Raw genomic sequence first — 19,665 nt, forward strand, 5'->3', positions numbered from 1 at the left:
ATTTGTTACGTGATTTCATCTTCATTAGGGGCATTCATTCATTCATCAAACATTTAAAGCTCTTCCTAAGTGCCAAATAATGTTTACATCACTGGGATAACTTTGTAGCGACATATACACTTGGTCCAGGTTCCTCTCCTGTGGTAGCTCAGGGTCTGGTCAGGCCACAGAAATAATGAGATAAAAGCTGGCCGTTTGATGAGAGAAGTGTGGCAGGAACCCCGGGGAAGGACCAGTCAGCACTGGAGAGAAGAGGATCTCATCAGATCCGGGCAGATAGAGGAGTGTTCACCTGGAGAGGGGAAGAGGGCACACAAGCAGAAGAAACTGTCCAAGACCAAGCAAGGGCCCAGAGCCAGGGGACGCTCAGCTGGGAGAAGGTGCCCTGGTGGGAGCTGTGGGTGAACCAGGCCGTGAGGTTGAACTCTGTATCTGGGCAGTGAGGAGCCCACAGAGCCCTTTAAGCAGCTGGTAGCAGGATGAGGTTTGCACTGGTGACTGAGTGGAGGCAGGCTCAAGCACAGAGAGGCCAGGACAAAAAGACTGATGGTGAGGATTTCCATCAAAATTCAAGCAAGTGTTGATGACAGGCCTGACCTGATAATGCAGGTAGGGACCTCTTTTAGCAGGTAGACTTGAGTGACAGAATGTCAGGAGGGGCCAAGGTTTCTAACTGGAGTTTTTAAGAAATGTAAAGTGAATTTAATTTGGGACAAAAAATGTCCTGAGTTTGCTGTCGGTCCGTGTGAACACTACACTTTTGAAGGCTTAAACGGTGCTTAGCATCCCTGGTGGAGGTGGTTTGGGTGCAGGGCTGTCTGCCCAGTCCTGAACTCCAGTGCAGAGAAGGCAAGAGCAGAGTAAGTGACAGGACACTTGGGAGGGAAGGTGCTCCCTGCAGCTGTTCCTCCGTGACGGAGGCTGGGGAGTAGAGGTGGGGTACTACCAGTAGCCAGGGGTGCTGTGCCATTTCCTCATTCCCAGCATGCTCAGAAAGACCTTACGAAAGCAAAGGCTGGAGCTGTGAGCCCAGGTCCCCAATCCTGGCCTCCCCTGGCATGAGAAGGGATGATGTTCGGTGAGGAGTCCTCTTCTCTTCCGGGGCATCAGTGTTGGCTCCAGGACTTCAGGGAGACAATAAATGTCTTGGCTGCACTCTGGAAGGTGAGGGACAGGCCCAAAGACAGGGCACCCTGCTGCTCCAGCAACGGGAACCAGTGACCTCTGGTGGCTCTAGAGGGGAGTGCTCCCTCCAGGGGCTCCCAAGCCGAACCTGTCAGTTGCAGGGCTGGTGCTTGGCAACAAGGGCACTTGGGGCTCTGTCCCACTCTGCATCAACACTCCTTCTGGAATCCACTTGCTCCCTGACCTCTGTTCAGGGGTCCTGATATCATCCATGCACTGTTGTGGATTTCACTGCGTATTCTCTTTAATTATGAGGGCTTTCATTCTCATCTGTGGAAGAAAAGGCACTAAGCAGGTATAGTTGGTCTGTTGTCTAGCATTGTCTTAACCCCCTCCCTAACTGGCCACCTATCACTTCAGGCCTGCTGGTCCCAAGCACACTCCAGAGAGCCTGTCCAGCATCACCTACCCTGCTGTGCCAGGTCTCTGTTTTTCCCTTTTTATCTTCCTCTCTTCTCTGGCTTGCTGGTCTTTTCCCTCAGGCTTAGAATGTCAGGACACAGAATGCCTGTTGATCTCCCAGCAGGTTTGGAGACTACCTTCTGAGTCCTGTGCCTTAGGAAGCCCTGATTAACAGAAGTGCTGCAGATTCTAACAGAGGCCAGTGCTGGGCCTCCTGCTCCCAAGAAATCTGGAGCTACCTAGACAGGATCACATGTTTTCCCGGCTTCCAGAAAACATGGTAGAGTCAGCAAGGACCCTCATTGCCTGACATACTTCAGGGTTATGGAGACAACATGCTGGTATGCAAGGAGCCTGGAGCTCCTACTTACTCTTCTTCCAGAATGTGTTGTGCACATAAGAGCACAAACCACCGGTCCAGGCTTGGCAGTGCCTGGAAGGCCGGGGGCTGAGCAGCGGGTGGGATTGAGAAGTAGGAGTGAAAAGGGGCCTGGAAAGGGGCCGGTTGAGTCTGGAAAAGCTTCCTACCTGGTTCTGGTTTTCCTCTTCACTGCACCCCCAGAAGTGGTCGTCCACTCCCTGTGAATGTAGGAGGCTCCCTGCTCACACCCATCTGCTGCCCGGGCCATCCCTCCCCCAGGGGTGCAACCCGCAAGGCTAACAGGACAGAAATTTTCTTTTGCAAAAAAATGTTTTAATTGATCGACTTTGGAGAGAAAGGGAGGAAGGGGGAGAGAGAGAGAGAGATACACTGATTTGTTGTTGCACTTCCTTATTCATTGGTTGATTCTTCTATGTGCTCTGACCACTGGGGATTGAACCCACAACCTTGGCATGTTGGGACAACATTCTAATCAACTGAGCTTCCTGGCCAGAGCCAGGACAGAAACTGATGGTGGTGATGACTTGCACCACAGATATACATATATATGTATGTATGTATGTATGTATGTATGTATCCCCCCTGAAGCATCAGGGTCTGTGGGAAGTAGATGGTGTTATCCATTCTTCTCCCCTTTTTTTTCTGTTTTAAATTACAGTTGACATTGAATATTATATTAGTTTCAGGTGTACAGCACAGAGTTAAATGTTTATATGACTCACACGCTCCCCTTTTTGTTCTAGCTCCAGTTTATTTAGGGCCAACTACGTGCCCAGTACTGTGCAAGGCACATCATACGTATTACATCATTTAATCACATCAAATATCTATTATGATCTACATTTTACTGATGAAGAGACTGAGACCCAGAGTAGTAAAGTCCCAGGGTGAGCCAGGCAGGGCAGCCACAGATGTCTGTGTGGCTTTGCGCTGTATGAAGCTGCCCCACCAAGGGGGCAAGGAAGAGCTGAAAGTAACGCTCATCCACCTGGCCAGCCGCCCTTTATCTACTACCCACAGAAGTCATGGACTCGCTGAGGCCCTGAAGCGGGGAAGTCAGATGTTTTCCCACCATAGTGCATCTGGCAATAGAAAAGGCAGGAGAGGTTCTAGGTCTGTCTCATTTCAAAACCTGTCTTCTTAACCATTGTCCAGCTATCCTGAAACACCCTCCACGTTCTGTGAATCTGCCAGAACAGGGACAAGGCACAGACCCTCAACTCAGTCCTGCTTGTCCTCCCTGATTTTATTTACTTGTTTCTGGCCACTTTTACAATTCATCCAAGTCAGCTTGCTCACTTTCTCCCCTGCTCCCTCCTTAAATGTCTTAGGGAAAGTCCCACATCATTCTTCTCAGCGGCTAATTGCCCCTTCTGCCAGTTGAGGGAGTAGGTCTTAGCCCATTATCCAAGTCACTGATAAAGACACTTTAACTTTCTTGGCTGGCAGTAGGCCCCTATAAGCTCTGCTGGGTACCCTTCTGGGCTGGCACAAGACTCTTCTGACCAATTTTTCCCCTCTGCTGCCAGGGTTCCTCACCCCCAATAGCAGTGTGGTCTGACCACATCTTCCCACTGAGGGTATGTTATGTGGGAGGGAATCCAAAGCTATGCCAAGACCAGGAGGGACCGTACACAGTGCTTCCTTCCTGACCGCCAGACCTGACACTTAGCCGCAGAACATTATGAGATTAATCATGCAGGTTTTCTTACTTCTGTGTTCTGTGGCTAGGTACCCTGTTTTCTCCATTTCCTCTTTGCTTCAGATGTTTACACATTGGCTTTCTGAAAGTTTTCCCAATATTTTTCTACGTAAAAAATACTATTTACTCATTTGCCAGGATTTCTGTCATATGTCCCAAATCTGTTGCCTCACGGCAGGAATTTATAGCTCCGGTAGTTAGGCTGATTCATAGTGATTGCCTGACTTCCAGCCTTCAGGAATGTCCCAAGTGGTTCTTCAACTTAAAGAATTTAAATTCGATGGTGAACACATAATACCATGTATGGATGATGTATTACAGAATTATATACCTGAAACCCATATAATTTTATTAACCAGTGTCACCCCCAATAAATTCAATAAAATTAAAAAGAATTTAAATTTGATGTAAATAATGTCCTGATGGCAGTCCCCAAAATGCATCCATGAGACCCACGTAGAACTCCTTCTCTGGGAGTCTTTGAAAGGAGGGTGAATCCCTTTTACTCAGCATGGCTTCGGTGCTACCACTGCTTGTGCTGGAAGGCAAGAGGCGAGGTGAGACGGCCCTTTCAAGGATCTGCCAGTGAATCCGAGATCCTCAAAATTCTGCACATGGGCTTTTGTCAGAGGAATTGGTGGGAAGAAATCAGACAGCTGAGAACTCTTATCAGACACATAACCCACAGCACAAATACCATATGTCTTCAGGCTCCTGCCTGTCAAATCTATCTTTTCCCTGCGCTGGTAAGTGGAGCAGGGTTGGCAGTGATTTCTGCAGGACTCAAGATTTTCTGAATCATTCTCTCAAGGCTTATCTGTTGCTGATAAAAGAATAAATCATGATCTCCAGGAAAGCAGCTGGCCCAGCGACAATTGGTGGCACCGTAAGATTCTTCACCTCTGCTCTTTTGCAGACATCACTGGACAGGGAGGGGAATCTTCTTGGTGCCAAGAGAACCATTTCTCTTAAAGCCTTAGTTCAGAAAGATAAATGCACTGTCCAAGCGCACAGAAGGAGGACATGGGCAGCCAGAGCAGCAGGAAAAAAACTGGGTAGACAGCGTCCCCACATAGCAAGGAGGATGAGGGAGGGCTGTTCTCTCTGGGCTGTAGGATCCCTTCCCAGGACAGAGACGGAGGTGCGGAGATAACAAGGAGATAACTACTCCCAGTGTATTAGACACAGCAGGGGAACAGGCTGCAGCCGGGCTCCCTGAAGGAGTTCATTCCAAGCGAACAAAACAGGCATTATGAAAGCAGCAGGGGAAGAGTGGGGACTCATCCTTCCCTTTCAAATACTGCTCCTCAAAGAAAGGACAATAGTGAGTTGATAAATGCAGCTAATTGTTAGACTTCTGGAGTGTGTAAGTGCATCTCTTAAGACTGAAAGGCAAGGAGCTTGAGGGGCTTTGACCTCAGGGGTAATCACAGGCTTGTCTGTCACCTAAGCAAACAGAATAATAAATTGCTTAGTTAGTCATCTAGGTGTCACCAGCTACCCATCCCTCCCAGTGCCTAACCTCCACATGAAGTGTTTGAGTTACTGGGATTAGATACAGAAAAGGGGGAGACATCTGGACTGTAAAAGCAGGGGTCAGATTCTCTTGGCTTCTTTCCAAATGGAAACAAAATTAAACTTGTTATTCTGGGTCCACTGTCATCTGAAGGGGCCGTTACCTGCCTACTGGGACAGGGACACCACCCTGGAGGGGAAAGGTAACGGGGAGGAAGTGAGGAAAGGGACACCAAGAGAACGCAGGAGACGGTTCGGCGATGCTGGCTCCCAGACAGCCACACTCCCCGGCTCCCTGGAGGGCAGGCACACGCAGGGACCTGTGGGTGGATGAAGCCGGGCCAGGGCTCTCTGCAGCTCCTTACGTCAGCCAGGGCTCTTTGCAGAAAAAGGCTGAACCTCTGGGATTGCTTTTCCACGCTGTGTGGCACCATCTTGCAATCATTTCTCCCTTCGTTCATTCATCAGTCGGGGCTGTTGCCAATAGCAGTGAAGAAAGGAGGCTGAACGCTCAGATCAGCCAGTGGCTACGGTTAACACTGGGGCCTGAGAGGGGCAAGGTCAAACGGGCATGATTTTCACTTGCCCCTCTCTCTTATTTCCTCTGGGGATGCGTTTGACACTTCCCTTCTTTTAACTCTTAACTTCTCAGCTCAAGCCAGAGACAGGGCCACCTTACAAGGGAAGCTCAAAACCTTTGGGGAAGAGTAGGGACACCTTTAGGGGAAAAATGCAGACTATACTGTGAGCATTTGAGAACCACTTGGCTCAGTTTTAAAATTCATTTCAGTTTGTAAAATTGTTCTGGATTCCCAGCATCATCCACTGAGCTCATGAGGGCATCTCCACAAGAACCGGAGGCCTTCCCAGCGCTCACACCGGCTCATGCAGCAAGAGCTAGATCTGGAACGTGAAGTTCCTAACTTCCTCTCTGAAGCTCCCTGGCTTCACAAAGAAGTAGGTCAGAGGAGACCACTCAGGTGCTAGAGCATCCTCTCACCTGGCTGATAGTCCATGGATTCACATCAGCATTTGAAGTTCAACTTCTTTTCTCAAGAAATAGAAGTCAGCAGATTAGAATAAGAGCGCCAAATCATCAAGAACTTTTTAAGCAGGCTCTTACGTGTGTTTAAAATCAGGGTATTGAAGTATAATTTAAGTTGTGTGAGTTTTGTAATTTGTGAGGGTATGTTTTAGTTTGCACATTTTTAAAATTTTGAATTGTGGTAAAATACACACTAAATGTATCATCTTAACCATTTTAATGTTCTGCTCAGTTGTGTTCAATACATTCACACTGTTGTGTAGCCAGTCTCCAGCACTCTGTTCATCTTGCAGAAGTAAAACTCTGTAGCCATTAAACAACTCCTGTTCTCCTCGGCCCCCAGCCCTTGGCAGCCACCCTTCTCCTTTCTGTCTCTGTGAACCTGACCACACCAGGTGCCTCATGCAAGTGGAATCATACAGTATTTGCCTCTTTGTGACTGGCGTATTTCACTTAGCATAATGCCTTCAACATTCATGTATGAGAATTTCCTTCCTTTCTAAGGCTGCATAATCTTCTGTTGTATGTATAGATCTCACTTTGTTTATTGTCCAGCGGTGGACACTTGGGTTGCTTCCATCTTCTGGCCGCTGAATAGTGCTGCCGTGAACACGGGCGCACAGATCTCTCTCCAAAACCCTGACTTCTGTCATTCGTGTTCTTTAAAACTGAGTGAAGGAATGATCCTAGAAGTACATATTTTGTGTTTTTGCATTTGTTACCATTTGAAAAAAATCAGGCATGCGGCACTAATTTCACTAGGTGATACCTTTACAGCTTCTTACTGTGCTGACTTTTCAAGGGCTTCTCCTGCTGTTCTTCGGTAATACGTGAGTGCTTTGTGGATCGCCATTAAATAGAAAGTAGCAGCAGTTCAGCTCTGTCTCAGTGATTGGGACACTGATCAAGGGTGAATTGGCAGTGACTTGTTGTTTTGCTGAACACCACTGTTCCCATTTCCCCTCCCAGGGGACTTGAAGTCCACACCACCCTTCCCCAACCAGGAAAGCCTGTGGCCCTAGGATGAAGTTGCTGAAGCTCAGCAGCAATCTGCTCTACCCCTGAGTGCCCTTCTCGTGGGGAGAGACCTATAAATAACCTGTGATCCTGTTTCAAAGTCAGAAAAGGGGCTGGGGCTGAGGGGTTGCAGAAATAATTACATGAACAAACGGATCAAAGAAATGATTTGTGAATGAATCTTAGGGAAGGAGAGCCAACAAGCCATGTGGACAAATAAGATCCCTCCCCTGCCCAAACAGCCTCTCCTCCATTCCCTGCACTGTCTGCAGGCGTGCGTAAGCCTTATTCTAGATCACTTGGCATTCAGGTACCTAAGTCGGCTCAGCAATGATGGAGGGCTGAAGTGTTAGCGCTCTGCCCTCCTGCAAAGAGGAAAGAAAATCTATTTCAGGAACCGAAACAAAGCTTATTCATCTTTTAAAACCCAAGACAGGGTCCTCCACAATCTCCCAGAAATAGGGTCCTCCTGCATTAAATGCACAGAAATTAAATGCATAACCATTACAGGAGAAATAGCAGGGAAGTGGGGCTTAGGTGACAGATTCCAAAGAGCACACACTTTTGTGCTCTATCTTCTTAAAATTCATCCTCTCACCTGCCAGCCTTGAGCGTTGCCTATTTACATAACTAGCTGCCTAAAATGGAATATTAGATAATGTTACATGGCAGCTCACTTAATTTGAGCCCACCCCCAGGATATGAGAGTGGTCCAGGGGTCCTCGACAGCATGCCACGTGGCCTGCTGGCCTGCAGCCATGCCTGCGTGTGGTGCGAGCCCGTCAGCGCTCCTGAGCTAAGCAAATGTCAGGCCTGATCGCCGATCCCCAGGTGGGAGACCAGCCAAGCAGCAGTGGGGAAGGGGTGTGATTCAGCAAGTGGCACGGTGTGGTGCACTCTCTTCAGGTGACAAACAGCATCTCTTCCCTAGCTTCACAGCAGGCCCCTTGTTCTTCCCAAGGTGCTGTCTCAAAGACAGCTGACAAAAAGGGACTGAGAAGGGGGAGCTGCAAAATCTATGGGGACACTGGGTAGGGGAGGAAATCAGTCAGCTCTGATGCCATCCCTGGCGCCATGCCAGCCTCCCACCCCCTTTGTCCTTTCGGAGGCACCACTCTCCCCTCCATCAAAACTGGAGTCATGCTGCTCACTTACAGGAGGAGTATAAATAAGTGATAAGGAAGTGTTCTGATAGTGATAATCAGGTACAGCTTCTCAGCAGACTAGACGTATCACAGAAGGCAATCGTGCATGTCTTTTCATTTATTTTTCAGCGTTCCGGTTCCTGTAGTCAGTTTAGAGAAAATTCCTAACCTAGTGAAGGCAGATGGTGCCAATGTCAAAATGAACTCTACAACCACGGCTGCAGTCACCACCTGCTCCACCTCCTTCTCGGCCGTCTCCACCCCGCCCTTAATTAAGCCGATCTTGATGTCCAAGTCAGTGCCACCTTCCCCAGAGAAGATCTTAAATGGCAAAGGAATTTTGTCCACCACAATAGACAAGAAACACCAAAATGGCACCAAAAACAACAACAAGCCTTACAGAAGACTTTCAGGTATGTGTCTGCACCCTTCGAGTCTGGCTCATGATTAGACTGAAATTGAGTCATGTCCCATAACCCAGGAGTGATGTGTTCTTATAATTAAGCAGGTCTGTTTCATTTTAAGAAGGATATGGAATTCACCTACAGGCAGAACCCCTACCTAAAAATGCAAGAAGAGCTGGTTCTCCTTTTCCCAGGCCAGAGGAGGCTCTGCCACAGCTCAGTGCTTAGCGGCAGTTCCCCCGGTGTCCCAGGGGTCAGGATGCTCTGCACCAACCACAGCAGCCTATGGTTTCTGAGGGTCTTATTATCATGCTGGCAGGCTGAACTGCCCCTGGGTTTTGTAGAGGCCTCACCACCATGAAGCTGGACAACCCATAGTGAAATCTCACAGTAACTCAGAATAGGCTTGGGATAGTCCCCTCAGTGACTGCCCCACAGAAAGACACAGCCTCTGTCCTTTTCCAGGTTGGTTGGTTTCCAGGTTGATTCTGTGGTCTGCGGCTACAACCGCCTCCTCCAATAACCAGCTGGAATTTCTATGGGAATACTAGGTTAGCGCGGCAGATGAGAAGTTGGGGGATCTCTTGGGTGCACCCCTTCACTGTCCAAGCAGGCACTGGGGAGGGGCTCACGGCAGACCTTGGGAGCAGTGGCTGTCCTCCGGGGGCTCCCACATAGATGACACTTGCTTCGATTTGTTGTAAAACTAAATCTAGTGGTTTCTGCTTTTTTCAAAAGACTAAAATAAGCTTCATAACTTAGTCACACACTGTGGGCATTTATCTAATGATGACAAAGGAAAAAAACGTGGGACCACCCCATGAGAGGGAAAGTAGATCTTCCAGCGTGAGCACACTTCTTAAGCACCCCAAAAATTGTGGAGCATTTTTATTTTCTACTTTGCGTTTCTCTGTACTTCACTGTTTCTACCTTACATATGTAACTTTTTAAAGAAATTATTTTTAAAAGTACCTCCGCCCAAAGCATTCAAATGACAAAAGTGTTATACCTGCAAACCTCCTCACATACTGTTCACCTACTATCAAGAAATAAAGGCAGAGCCTGGAGTCCTCGCTGCACGTGGGGAGGCCTCACTGTGTGGGCGGGAGCCCCGACTCCTGGCTCTCCTCCTGAATGGCAAGTTCTGTTCTGGATGATAGGCCAGGCTGTGCACAGTGTCCAGAGGCTGCGGTCCTTGCGGCAGAAGCATGACCATGGCTTCCAGCCTGCACCCCAGTCTGAAGTCGTTTGGGGATTTTTTGCTCTCTGTTGGTGCTGCATTTTGTTGGTTGTTCTCTCTCATTGGGTCTTTTGCTTCTATCTCGCTTTCAGACTTGGCAGCCAGTGAAACAACCTGCTCAGCTCCAGGCCAGCGTGAGTGCTGGTGTGGGTCTGGGCATGGTCGGACTCGGACAGGGGCAAGGGAAAGCGCTCCATGCCCGGCAGCCCGGGGCCCAGGCCCTCCTTGGAGGGCAGAGAGGGCACTTAAGAAATAGGCATCTCCAGGTCTAGCCATTTTCTATTCTTAAAATTGAAACTTTAAAAAAGAAAATTAAGGGTAGGAGGCATTTTGATAGCCAAGCAGGGAATCTGTCTTAGGTATGAGAATGGTTTTGTTGCACATGTTGCCATTACTACCATCACAACCACTCCATGACCCTCAAACCTTTTCTTGTATTTTTTTAAAGATTTTATTTATTTAGTTTTACAGAGAGGGGAAGGGAGAGAGAAAGAGAGGGAGAGAAACATCAATGTGGTTGCCTCTCGTGCACCCACTACTGGTGACCTGGCCTGCAACCCAGGCATGTGCCCTGACTGGGAATCTAACCGGTGACCCTTTGGTTCACGGGCTGGCACTCAGTCCACTGAGCCACACTAACCAGGGCCAAACCTTCTTTTAAAAGTAGAACCCATTCATTGAGTATGCTCAGAGTTTACTCCACCAACATTAGAGAGTTTTTTAGGCTAGGTAACCTCTTTCTAGTTTGCAGCTGTCCAGGGTTCTCAAGGACACCACCACATTCACACACACCCCTCGCCCACCCAGTAACTGTCTTCCCGAATGCCCAGAAGAGCTGTGTCATTCCTGTTTCCAGGGGGGCAGATGCTTGCTGGGTGCCTCCCAGAAGCAGCACAGGCCATGTGAGGGGTGGAACTTTAAGGCCTAAAGGGAGGGCCTTAAGAGATTGCCCTCACTTCCCCTCATTTTCCTGGAGAGGAGAGCATTTTTGTGATCCAGAGGGGACGAAGGATCCAAAATGGGCCTAAAAAGAGCAAGTTCCTTGAAAGTAAACTGAACATGACCCACTGACAGTCCAGTGGGTAGGCAGACAATGGGGAAGGCCTGGCCCCCTTACAGCCGTCCAAGAGCATGGCCTGCCTTACCCATTCCCACTGGAGCAACAGGCCCATGTTGGGAGCAAAGCAAGCTGAAGCTATGAGGCTGGCAGGCTTTGCCTTCTATGCACCTTCAAGTTCACATCTGCATAAGGCACACACCCAGGCTTTTCCCCTTGCCCCTGCCTGTGACACCTCCAAAATGTCTCTGAATCAGGTAAACTATTTTTCTAGTCAGTTTTTCTGGTGAATAAGGTTGTGCTGAGCACTTTGCAAAGCAGGAGAGAGGCAAGGTCACACTGACCTGTCCAGGAACAATCTCCCATTTAAATGGCTACTACTAGCAGGAAGGCAGGGTGGGGCTGGGGAGATGTGATATACTCTTGGAGCCACCCAGGAAAAAGTGGCCCTTAGAAGCCTCAGGTGGCTCTCCCTGGTCTGCAGCCATCTGTGCCCAAAGGGTCACGTACCAGGAGGAGCTTTTCAAGTGCAATAAAGTGTGAGAGCCGCATGGCTCCTCCCCTCACCCCCAGTGCTCGCCCCACCCCATCCACCCCTGTGCCTTGGGCTGCATTCCACATCCTGACTTGGGAACTCTGGGTACAGAGGGGCGTCCCATTTTCCCCTGAGCCGTTCTTAAAACATTTTAGCAGTCGGTTGGGGGAAACAAAAACAGATTGCCTGACAATGTCTCACTTGTTGGTGCAAATGTGCATTTTTTTAATGTAGTCTTAATGCCAAATCCTATTTAGTCTCCTTTTTTCTTATATTTTTTGTTTGTTTCTTAAACCAGAGAGAGAATTTGACCCAAATAAACACTGTGGAGTATTGGATCCCGAGACAAAGAAACCTTGCACAAGATCCCTCACCTGCAAGGTATTTCTCTTTCCATAAAAAATACTTCCTGCTCTCGCTGGGGCCTTTGTCAAAATGTTTGCATGCCACTCTCTGCACACGGCAGGGTGTGGAACCTAGACATGACCCCCAGCTGTTCTTTGTAAAGGAAATGCTTTCTTCTCTTCCATGGTAGCAGAGTGCCTGCCTCAAACTGGCTGGCTTTTTAAGAAGAGGGAGAAAAAAAAAAGGCATCCCCTGTTACTTGTGAGGCCAGACAGTAAATTGTATTTATAGGCACTCACAGGCGGTTCTAAACCCTGCTATGTTTTAATGTATGCGGGAGCGGCAGCGCGGCGGCGGCGGCAGCGCCCTGAAAGACAGTCTTGCCGTACTCCTGATCGGCCATACCGGGGTGGCCAGGGGGGCAGCTGACCCAAGGCAGCCACCACTGGGTAACCCCCAGCCGCATATTTCATACCGAACTGCTAGTGCTTCTTGGGATTAAGGCTGTGGCCATGTCTGCTCGGTGGCTCTGTGTATCTGGGCCAAAGCTAGCCTCCCACCTGCTCCTGGATTAACTCTAGACTCTTTCACGGTGGCCTTTCATCAGAGAGGTTTTCCTGGGTTCTGCACTGAAGCTCATCATCCTATGCCATTTTTTTGGAGGAAGCTTTGGCTTAACGCCAGGAAAGTAGGGCATGGTTGCGCTTGTGTGGTCTCTGCCTCTTCCCAGCCACAGAACAGGAGCTGTTGCCTTGAAGTTGACTTTTCAAGTACCTCTAAATTCCCATGAATTGCTGCCTCTGAAATGGAGGGTCCAGAGAAGCAGGTTTATGTGCTGATCAAAGAGGCTGTGCTTTTCATCTCTCTTCTTCTTAGACGCATTCGCTAAGCCATCGGAGGGCAGTCCCGGGCCGGAAAAAGCAATTTGACCTTCTTCTGGCAGAACACAAAGCCAAGTCCCGGGAAAAAGAAGTTAAAGATAAAGAGCATCTTCTGACTTCAACAAGGGAAGTACTTCCAAACCAATCTGGGCAGGCACAGGACCCTCTGCCAGGATCTTCAGGGAGCTCTGGGCCAGAACCTAAAGTCGCATCCCCTGCAAAATCCAGGCCACCTAACTCTGTGCTTCCTAGGTAAGTCCCACCATGGCGATAGAGGCCCAGAGTTCTTGGTCAAGTGACTCTGTCTTGCTGGGTTGTATGTGGTCTGATCACGTGTTAAATGGAAGTCATCATAGTCCTGCCATGTAAGGCGATTTTGCAGTTTAAATGAGATAATGGGCATAAGGGGCTTGGCCATAGTGTTGAATGTCATTATCATTGTCATCAATCATCATTCTTCATAGCAGACCTATTCCGAACAAGAGTAAGCTGAAAAGAAAAAGAAATCCTTGGGTGACACATCAGCCACCAGGCAACTTCCTGGCTGCTTGGGATTTCAGATTAGTTGAAGATTCCTGGAGCAGGGAGTGCAGAAAACCTGGGTGAGTGGGTAGTCGGCACCTGTAGGAGCCCATTTGGCACATATTTTGTGAATTTTTTTACACAACACTCCAATTCCTCGGGTGAAGGGAAAAGTGGCATAACAGAGACTTTTTGTTCTTATATTTCTGCACACCTGGATAGCTGAGCCACCTGTCTGTGGTTTTATTTGGTTGTCCTGGACAGAAAGGAAAGAGCAGAAAAGAGAGTTAGAACCCATATGGATTAAGAGGTTTAAAATACACGTGTGTGTTTTAATGGGCAGTGGACTGACTGCCACGTTTAGTAGCAGACCAATTTGTAGGTAATAGGACAGGGAACCTTTTATTCAAAAACACTTATTGAGCACTCGCTCCATAAGCAAGGTGACTGTGGTAGGTACCCTTTGGCAGAGGTGCAGAGATGAATGAAACTAGGTTCTGCTTTTCAAGAATTCAGAATTTAGAACATAAGATGAAAATATTTTTAATGTCATTTAAAGGAAACGTTAATGTTACAATAGGAGAAGTACAGGTCCTGGTATCACTGATGGTTTTGAATGCATGCTGTGTGCATCTCATAGGGGCCAGTCAAGAAGTAGGCTTTAAGAGAACAGTTATAAAAGAAGAGAAAGGAGTTAGTTTTTAAAGCAACAGTAGATATTTGATGGCAGTTGTTGCTGATCTGCCAGGTTCTTGCCCTCATGCCTTCCACTTTGGAACAAGCCTGACCCCGTTTGACAGTCGTGGTCCCTCTGTAGGAAGGTCCAGCCTCAGCTCCGGCATTCTCGGGGAGCCGTTGTGGAATCGCGGCCCACACATGTTTCCATCATCACCATCGTCGTGTTGTCGTCTTCCATTTCCATGTCACCCCTCATTGTGCAAGATTATTTTATATTTACTTCTACTATAATGTGGATGTAAGTGAAGGATATTACCATGGCTTTAGAGTCGAGAAGACAGTTCTGTTCCAAGCTCTGTTCCAAGTTTCTGGGAAGAGCTTCAATTCTGTACAACATGACTTTCAAACTACTTGGGGGTGTAGAACTTTCATACCCACAGAACCTTACATGGTACCCAGTGTAAAAGCAGACTTGCCTCCACCTAAAGCCAACTCGGCCCTGCTCTCATCACACAGGTACCCAGAGCCTGCTGTCCCCGCAACCCTCCAAGGGATCACCTTACACTTCCCAAAGATTCCAAGGAACCCAGTTTGAAAACCTTTTTACTGTATGATTTTGACTGATGGAGGCACTTCTCATCTACCCAGTGGTCCCTGATTAACAGAGAAGCTGGGGACAGCCATTAAAAAATAAAACAGGCAACAGAGTCTTAATAGCTTCTTCTGCCTGATCCTTTCTGGTTTAGTTTTCAAAGGAATATTTGTTGATGGAGAAATGCCAAATGTAGGTGTTCTCTTATAGAATCAGAAAAAAGAGAGTGAGGGTAATCACCAAAAAGGATGTCTCTGAAACGAAGGGGGAGGCAAAGGAGAACATCACAAATGTTGCTAACAGTAATTTTTGAGGACGCTTTTCAAAGTTGATATAGATACCAAAAAACTCAGGGTGGACTCGGGTCCAGTGTTCATAGGAAATAGCATTCTCATGTAATCAGAGATTAAAAGAGCATGAGTTTAATATTAGAATTACATAAAACTTAAGATGTTTATTTTACTCATTAATCACATATATGTAATTATAATATCTATATAATAGATATTTCTTTTTAAATATATTTTATTGATTATGCTATTACAGTTGTCCCAGTTTTTCTCCCTTTGTCCCCCTTCACCCAGCACCCCATTCCTTCCAGCAGTGACCCCCCCTTAGCTCATGTCTATGGGTTGTGCATACAACAGTAAGTTCTTTGGCTTCTCCATTTCTATACTCTTCTTAACACCCCCATGCCTATTTTGTACCTACCAATTATGCTTCTTAATCCCTGCCCTTTTGCCCTATTTGCCCCTTCTTTCTCCCAGCTGATAACCCTCCCTGTGATTTCCATGTCTGTGATTTTATTCTTGTTCTGGTTGTTTGCTTAATTTGTTATTATTGTTGTTGTTTTAGATTTCGTTGTTAATAGTTGTGAATTTGTCGCCATTTTAATGTTCATAATTTTGATCTTTTTTTAAAAATAAATCCCTTTAACATTTCATTTAATAAGGGCTAGGTAATGATGAACTCCTTTAGCTTTACCTTGTCTGGAAAGCACTTCCATTCTGCCCTTCCATTCTAAACAACAGCTTTGTTAGATAGAGTAAGCTAGGGTGTACCTTGCTTTTCATCACTTTGAATACACTCACTTTTCATCACTTCTTGCTAGTCCCTTCTTGCCTGCAAAGTTTCTTTTGAGAAATCAGCTGATAGTCCTATGGGATCTCTTTTGTAGGTAACTCTCTGCTTTTCTCTTGCTACTTTTAAGAGTCTCTCTTTATCTTTAACCTTTGGCATTTTAATTATGATGAGTTTTAGTGCGGTCCTCTTTGGGCCCAACTTGTTTAGGACTCTCTGCTTCCTGGACTTGTATATCTATTTTCTTCACCAAATTCTTTTAGTATTTTTTCAAATAAGTTTTTGATTTCTTGCTCTTCCTCTTCTCCTTCTGACATCCCTATGATTCAGTTGTTGATACATTTGGAGATGTCCAGAGGGCCCTTATACTATTCTTGTTCTTTTGAATTCTTATTTCTTCTTGCTGTTCTGGTTGAATGTGTATTTCTTCCTTATGTTCCAAATTGTTGATTTGAATCCTGGCTTCCTCTCCTTCACTGGTGATTCCCTGTAGATTTTTCTTTATTTCACTTAGTGTAACCTTCATTTCTTCCTTTATGTTGTTGCTGTATTCAATGAGTTATTTGAACATACTAATCACCAGTGTTTTGAATTCTGCATCTCATTGGTTGGTTATCTCTGTATCATTTTTTTTCTAGGGTTTTGTTCTGTCCTTTCATTTGGGCCATGTTTCTTTGTCTCCTTTATTGGGCATCCTCCCTGTGTGTGGTTCTGTGTATTAGGTGGAGCTGCTTTGACTCCCTGTCTTAGTAACATGGCCTACTGTGGAAAAGGCACCTGTAAATTATGTGAGGCGGAGCCTTAGGTAGTAACCAAGGCGGGGGCAACCCACTTCACCACTTTGTGGCACTGCGTGTGTGGAGGCTCGGAGAGGAGACAGTGCTGCTGACTGGCTTCTGGAGGTTTATGGAACACTTGCCCCATTTCCAGTCATTTCACCCACTTCCAGTATGCAACTGACCCCCTTCCAGCTGTTGCCCTGGTAGTAAATCCCAGCATGGGTGGGTTTGCACACATTCTAAGTTCATGCGAGCCCTTTACATGGAGTCTCCTGAAAACCCAGCAGTTTTTTCCACCACCCCAACCCCCACTGGCTTTTATAACAAGAAGTTATGGGGATTTATCTTTCCAGCACTGGAACCTTGGGCTGTGCACTCTGGTTGGGGACTGGGATTGCTCACTCCCAAGGTATTCCTCCCAATTTTTATCCACCACACATGATAGAGACCACTGCTGCCTCTCCACCCTGTACTGTGCCTCTACGACCCTGCCCCTCCTACCCATCTGGATGAGTGTGGCTTCTTTAAATCCTTGGTCACCAGAGTTCCATACAGCTCAATATTCTGATGTTTCTGGGTGTTATTTGTTTTGAGATTTAGTTGAAATTATTTCCATAGTTGCCCTAGGAGGTGAAGTGTATCTACCTATGCCTCCATCTTGACCAGAAGTCTATAATAGATATTTCAGTTACATTAATTATCTATAATTGGCAAAAAATAATATTATCACACATGAGTAGAATTATCATAATCCCTTCCTTATCCCTTTTGTTGGAAATATTAATGTGTGTGAATTTATTTCTTACATGTTATTTTGATAACCTTGAAAATAGTTCAGCTTTCATATTTTTGAATTGCAACCCACTCTTGTCAAGGGTTCCTAAAAAGGAACTGGGTCTAGAATTGGAAGAGTTAAAGTTAGAGACCACAGGTCAGAACAGAATTGGAAGTGCGTATCGCAACTCTGTGTTTATTAACTAGATGAGCATGGTCATGTTTCCTAGTCTCTGTAGCCTCAACTTGCTCAGCTATAAAATGGAGCTAAAAATAATTTAGTGAGATAAAGTACCAAGCTCATAATAAGCACTGAGCTAATGGCAGCTGTTAGTGGTAGTGGTCTTCAATGGGAAAGCAATGTGAGTAAACAGACCTTGATAGTACCTGACTTCCATTTGCCTATCTTCTTGCCTCCTGTCCCCCAACTCCAGGGCCTTTAAATAACATACACATGTGCTCTGTTTCTTTGCCTCTGACTCTAAGGGAACACATTACTTGTCCCAAAGTACCCAAGGGCTATGGACAACCAGGCCAGCCATACTGTCAAGACCTTGTTGGAAAGAGAGAAGGAGGCAGAGTTTCAGGCTGGTCTCTGACAAACCAGGCTTGGACCTCTGGGAGGGAGAGGAAAGACTGGCTGTGGAAATCAGGTCTGACAAAATCTGGGCACATTCCTCTCTGGTTTGAGAATGCTCATATATCTAATCTTAAAGTATAAAATGGCAAAATCCATTGAGTTTTAGATTGACAAGGGGCAGTGAGGAGAGAGACAGAAGGTCCTAGATACCTGAAAAAAGATTAGAGATATGTATGGAATGAAAGCAGCTTCAGTTTTAAATAATTAGGGGAGTGTTATTGCCAAATTGTAAGCCGTTTCTCTGTGCTTTTTCTACATTCTTTTCTCAATATGGGGAGGCTTTTAAGTCTGATTTTCACCTCTTATTAGCTTTGCAAGCCACTTCCTATTCTAAGAAATGTACACAATAGTTAAATGCACAGAGGCAGTAGGTAACTTGGATAAGAAAGTGTATGCAACATGCCTAGCACATAGTAAGGACTCAATTAAGGTCAATTGCCTTGTTCTCTCTTCTCCAAAGTACTCAGACAGACTGATGCTCATGTTTCCACAAAGTGGTGGGCATGGAGACTTTCTTTATGTTTCCCTGAGTGAAAACAAACCAGCATCATTATCACATACATTGTCTTTAGACCAAACTGGTAAATGAAGAGGGGAGAGATGATGTAGTGTCAAGGGAGAAAAGATGGATGGCAGCTTAACAAACTTGAGTGACTTTTTCCATACTTTCTCATTACTAGTTGCCTGTTTCCCTATGGCTTCTCACCAAGCCCTACTTTTTCCTGAGAACAGCTGGTTCCAGTGAACTCCTCCCCTCCAGTTTCCACCCTAGAGTGTAGTGATCAGAGATGGAAAGTCTTGAAAGCATCTACCATACCGTCGTCAGGAGGGTGCATGCATCCTGAATGAAACAAGCTTAAGAAGGGATCGATTGAGTTCACCACCTCCTCCATGTGTCTCTGTGCACATATGCATACCATCATGCAGTCATGTGTCTGCCTTTGCTCTCTGAGATGATTTTTTTCTAGGACACAGAGGTTCCATGTTCATTTTTATTCTCTGGCAACTGAAACTTACTATTGGGTGTTTCAACCTTTTGTTTGTTTGGAGTAAGGAAAGGTTTATTGATCAAGAAGGCACCAACTGAGCCCTGGCTGGCGTAGCTCAGTGGATTAAGCTCGGGCCTGGGAACCAAGCAACCATGGTTCGATTCCTAGTCAGGGTACATGCCTGGGTTGCAGGCTAGTTCCCAGCAGGGGACACATGGGAGGCAACCATACATTGATATTTCTCTCCCTCTCTCCTTCCCTTCCCCTCTAAAGATAAATAAAATATTAAAAAAAAAAAGAAGGCACCAACTGAGAAGTTGGGAGCCCTAGTAGTACTTCAGCTCCATCTTAAGAAAGCACAGAGTTCAGTCTTCTTTTATGCCAAGGAAAAGGGAAATGGGAGTGGCAAGAGGTGATTGACTACCTCAGACATCTGGGTGCTGCCAGGCAGGGTCTGAGGAAGATTGTGCTGGTTGCTGGGAGTCTGGTCTCAGTTGCAAGGTTCCTGTAAATCTTTGATAAACAACCCCTCAAGCCACAAGCAGAATTCCTCTAACGATTAGCATTATATTGGCAAGTCTAAGTGGAAGCTGTTAGCCTAAAGGCCATGGGAACAACTCAGGCTTGGAGTCGGAGTGGTCAAGGATTTCACTCTGTTACATTTACCCCCTTTTTGTCATTTATGCCTGAGTACTAAGGGAAATAGGGCAACCAGGTCCAGGTTCAATTAAGAGGGAATATTAGCTTTCAAGGTGG

The 19,665-nt window shown here is 46.5% G+C and overlaps 1 protein-coding gene across 9 annotated transcripts in view; it reads left to right on the forward strand.

Moving 5' to 3' along the window:
- ATXN7L1 (ataxin 7 like 1) overlaps positions 1–19,665 on the forward strand; it is a 236,001-nt gene that overhangs the window by 189,129 nt on the left and 27,207 nt on the right. For 6 of the 9 annotated variants that reach the window (XM_053673179.1, XM_053673181.1, XM_053673182.1 and 3 more), the window contains 4 exons: positions 8,523–8,806; positions 11,928–12,010; positions 12,851–13,107; positions 13,320–13,457. In XM_053673179.1, coding sequence (XP_053529154.1) covers positions 8,523–8,806; positions 11,928–12,010; positions 12,851–13,107; positions 13,320–13,457 — 762 coding nt within the window. The remainder of the gene's footprint in view (positions 1–8,522; positions 8,807–11,927; positions 12,011–12,850; positions 13,108–13,319; positions 13,458–19,665) is intronic. The other 3 variants (XM_053673180.1, XM_053673186.1, XM_053673187.1) reach the window with 1 other exon arrangement.

This window comes from Artibeus jamaicensis, unplaced genomic scaffold, assembly GCF_021234435.1.
Source record: "Artibeus jamaicensis isolate MK-2021 breed Jamaican fruit bat unplaced genomic scaffold, CSHL_Jam_final contig_834, whole genome shotgun sequence".
Lineage (NCBI taxonomy): Eukaryota > Metazoa > Chordata > Mammalia > Chiroptera > Phyllostomidae > Artibeus > Artibeus jamaicensis.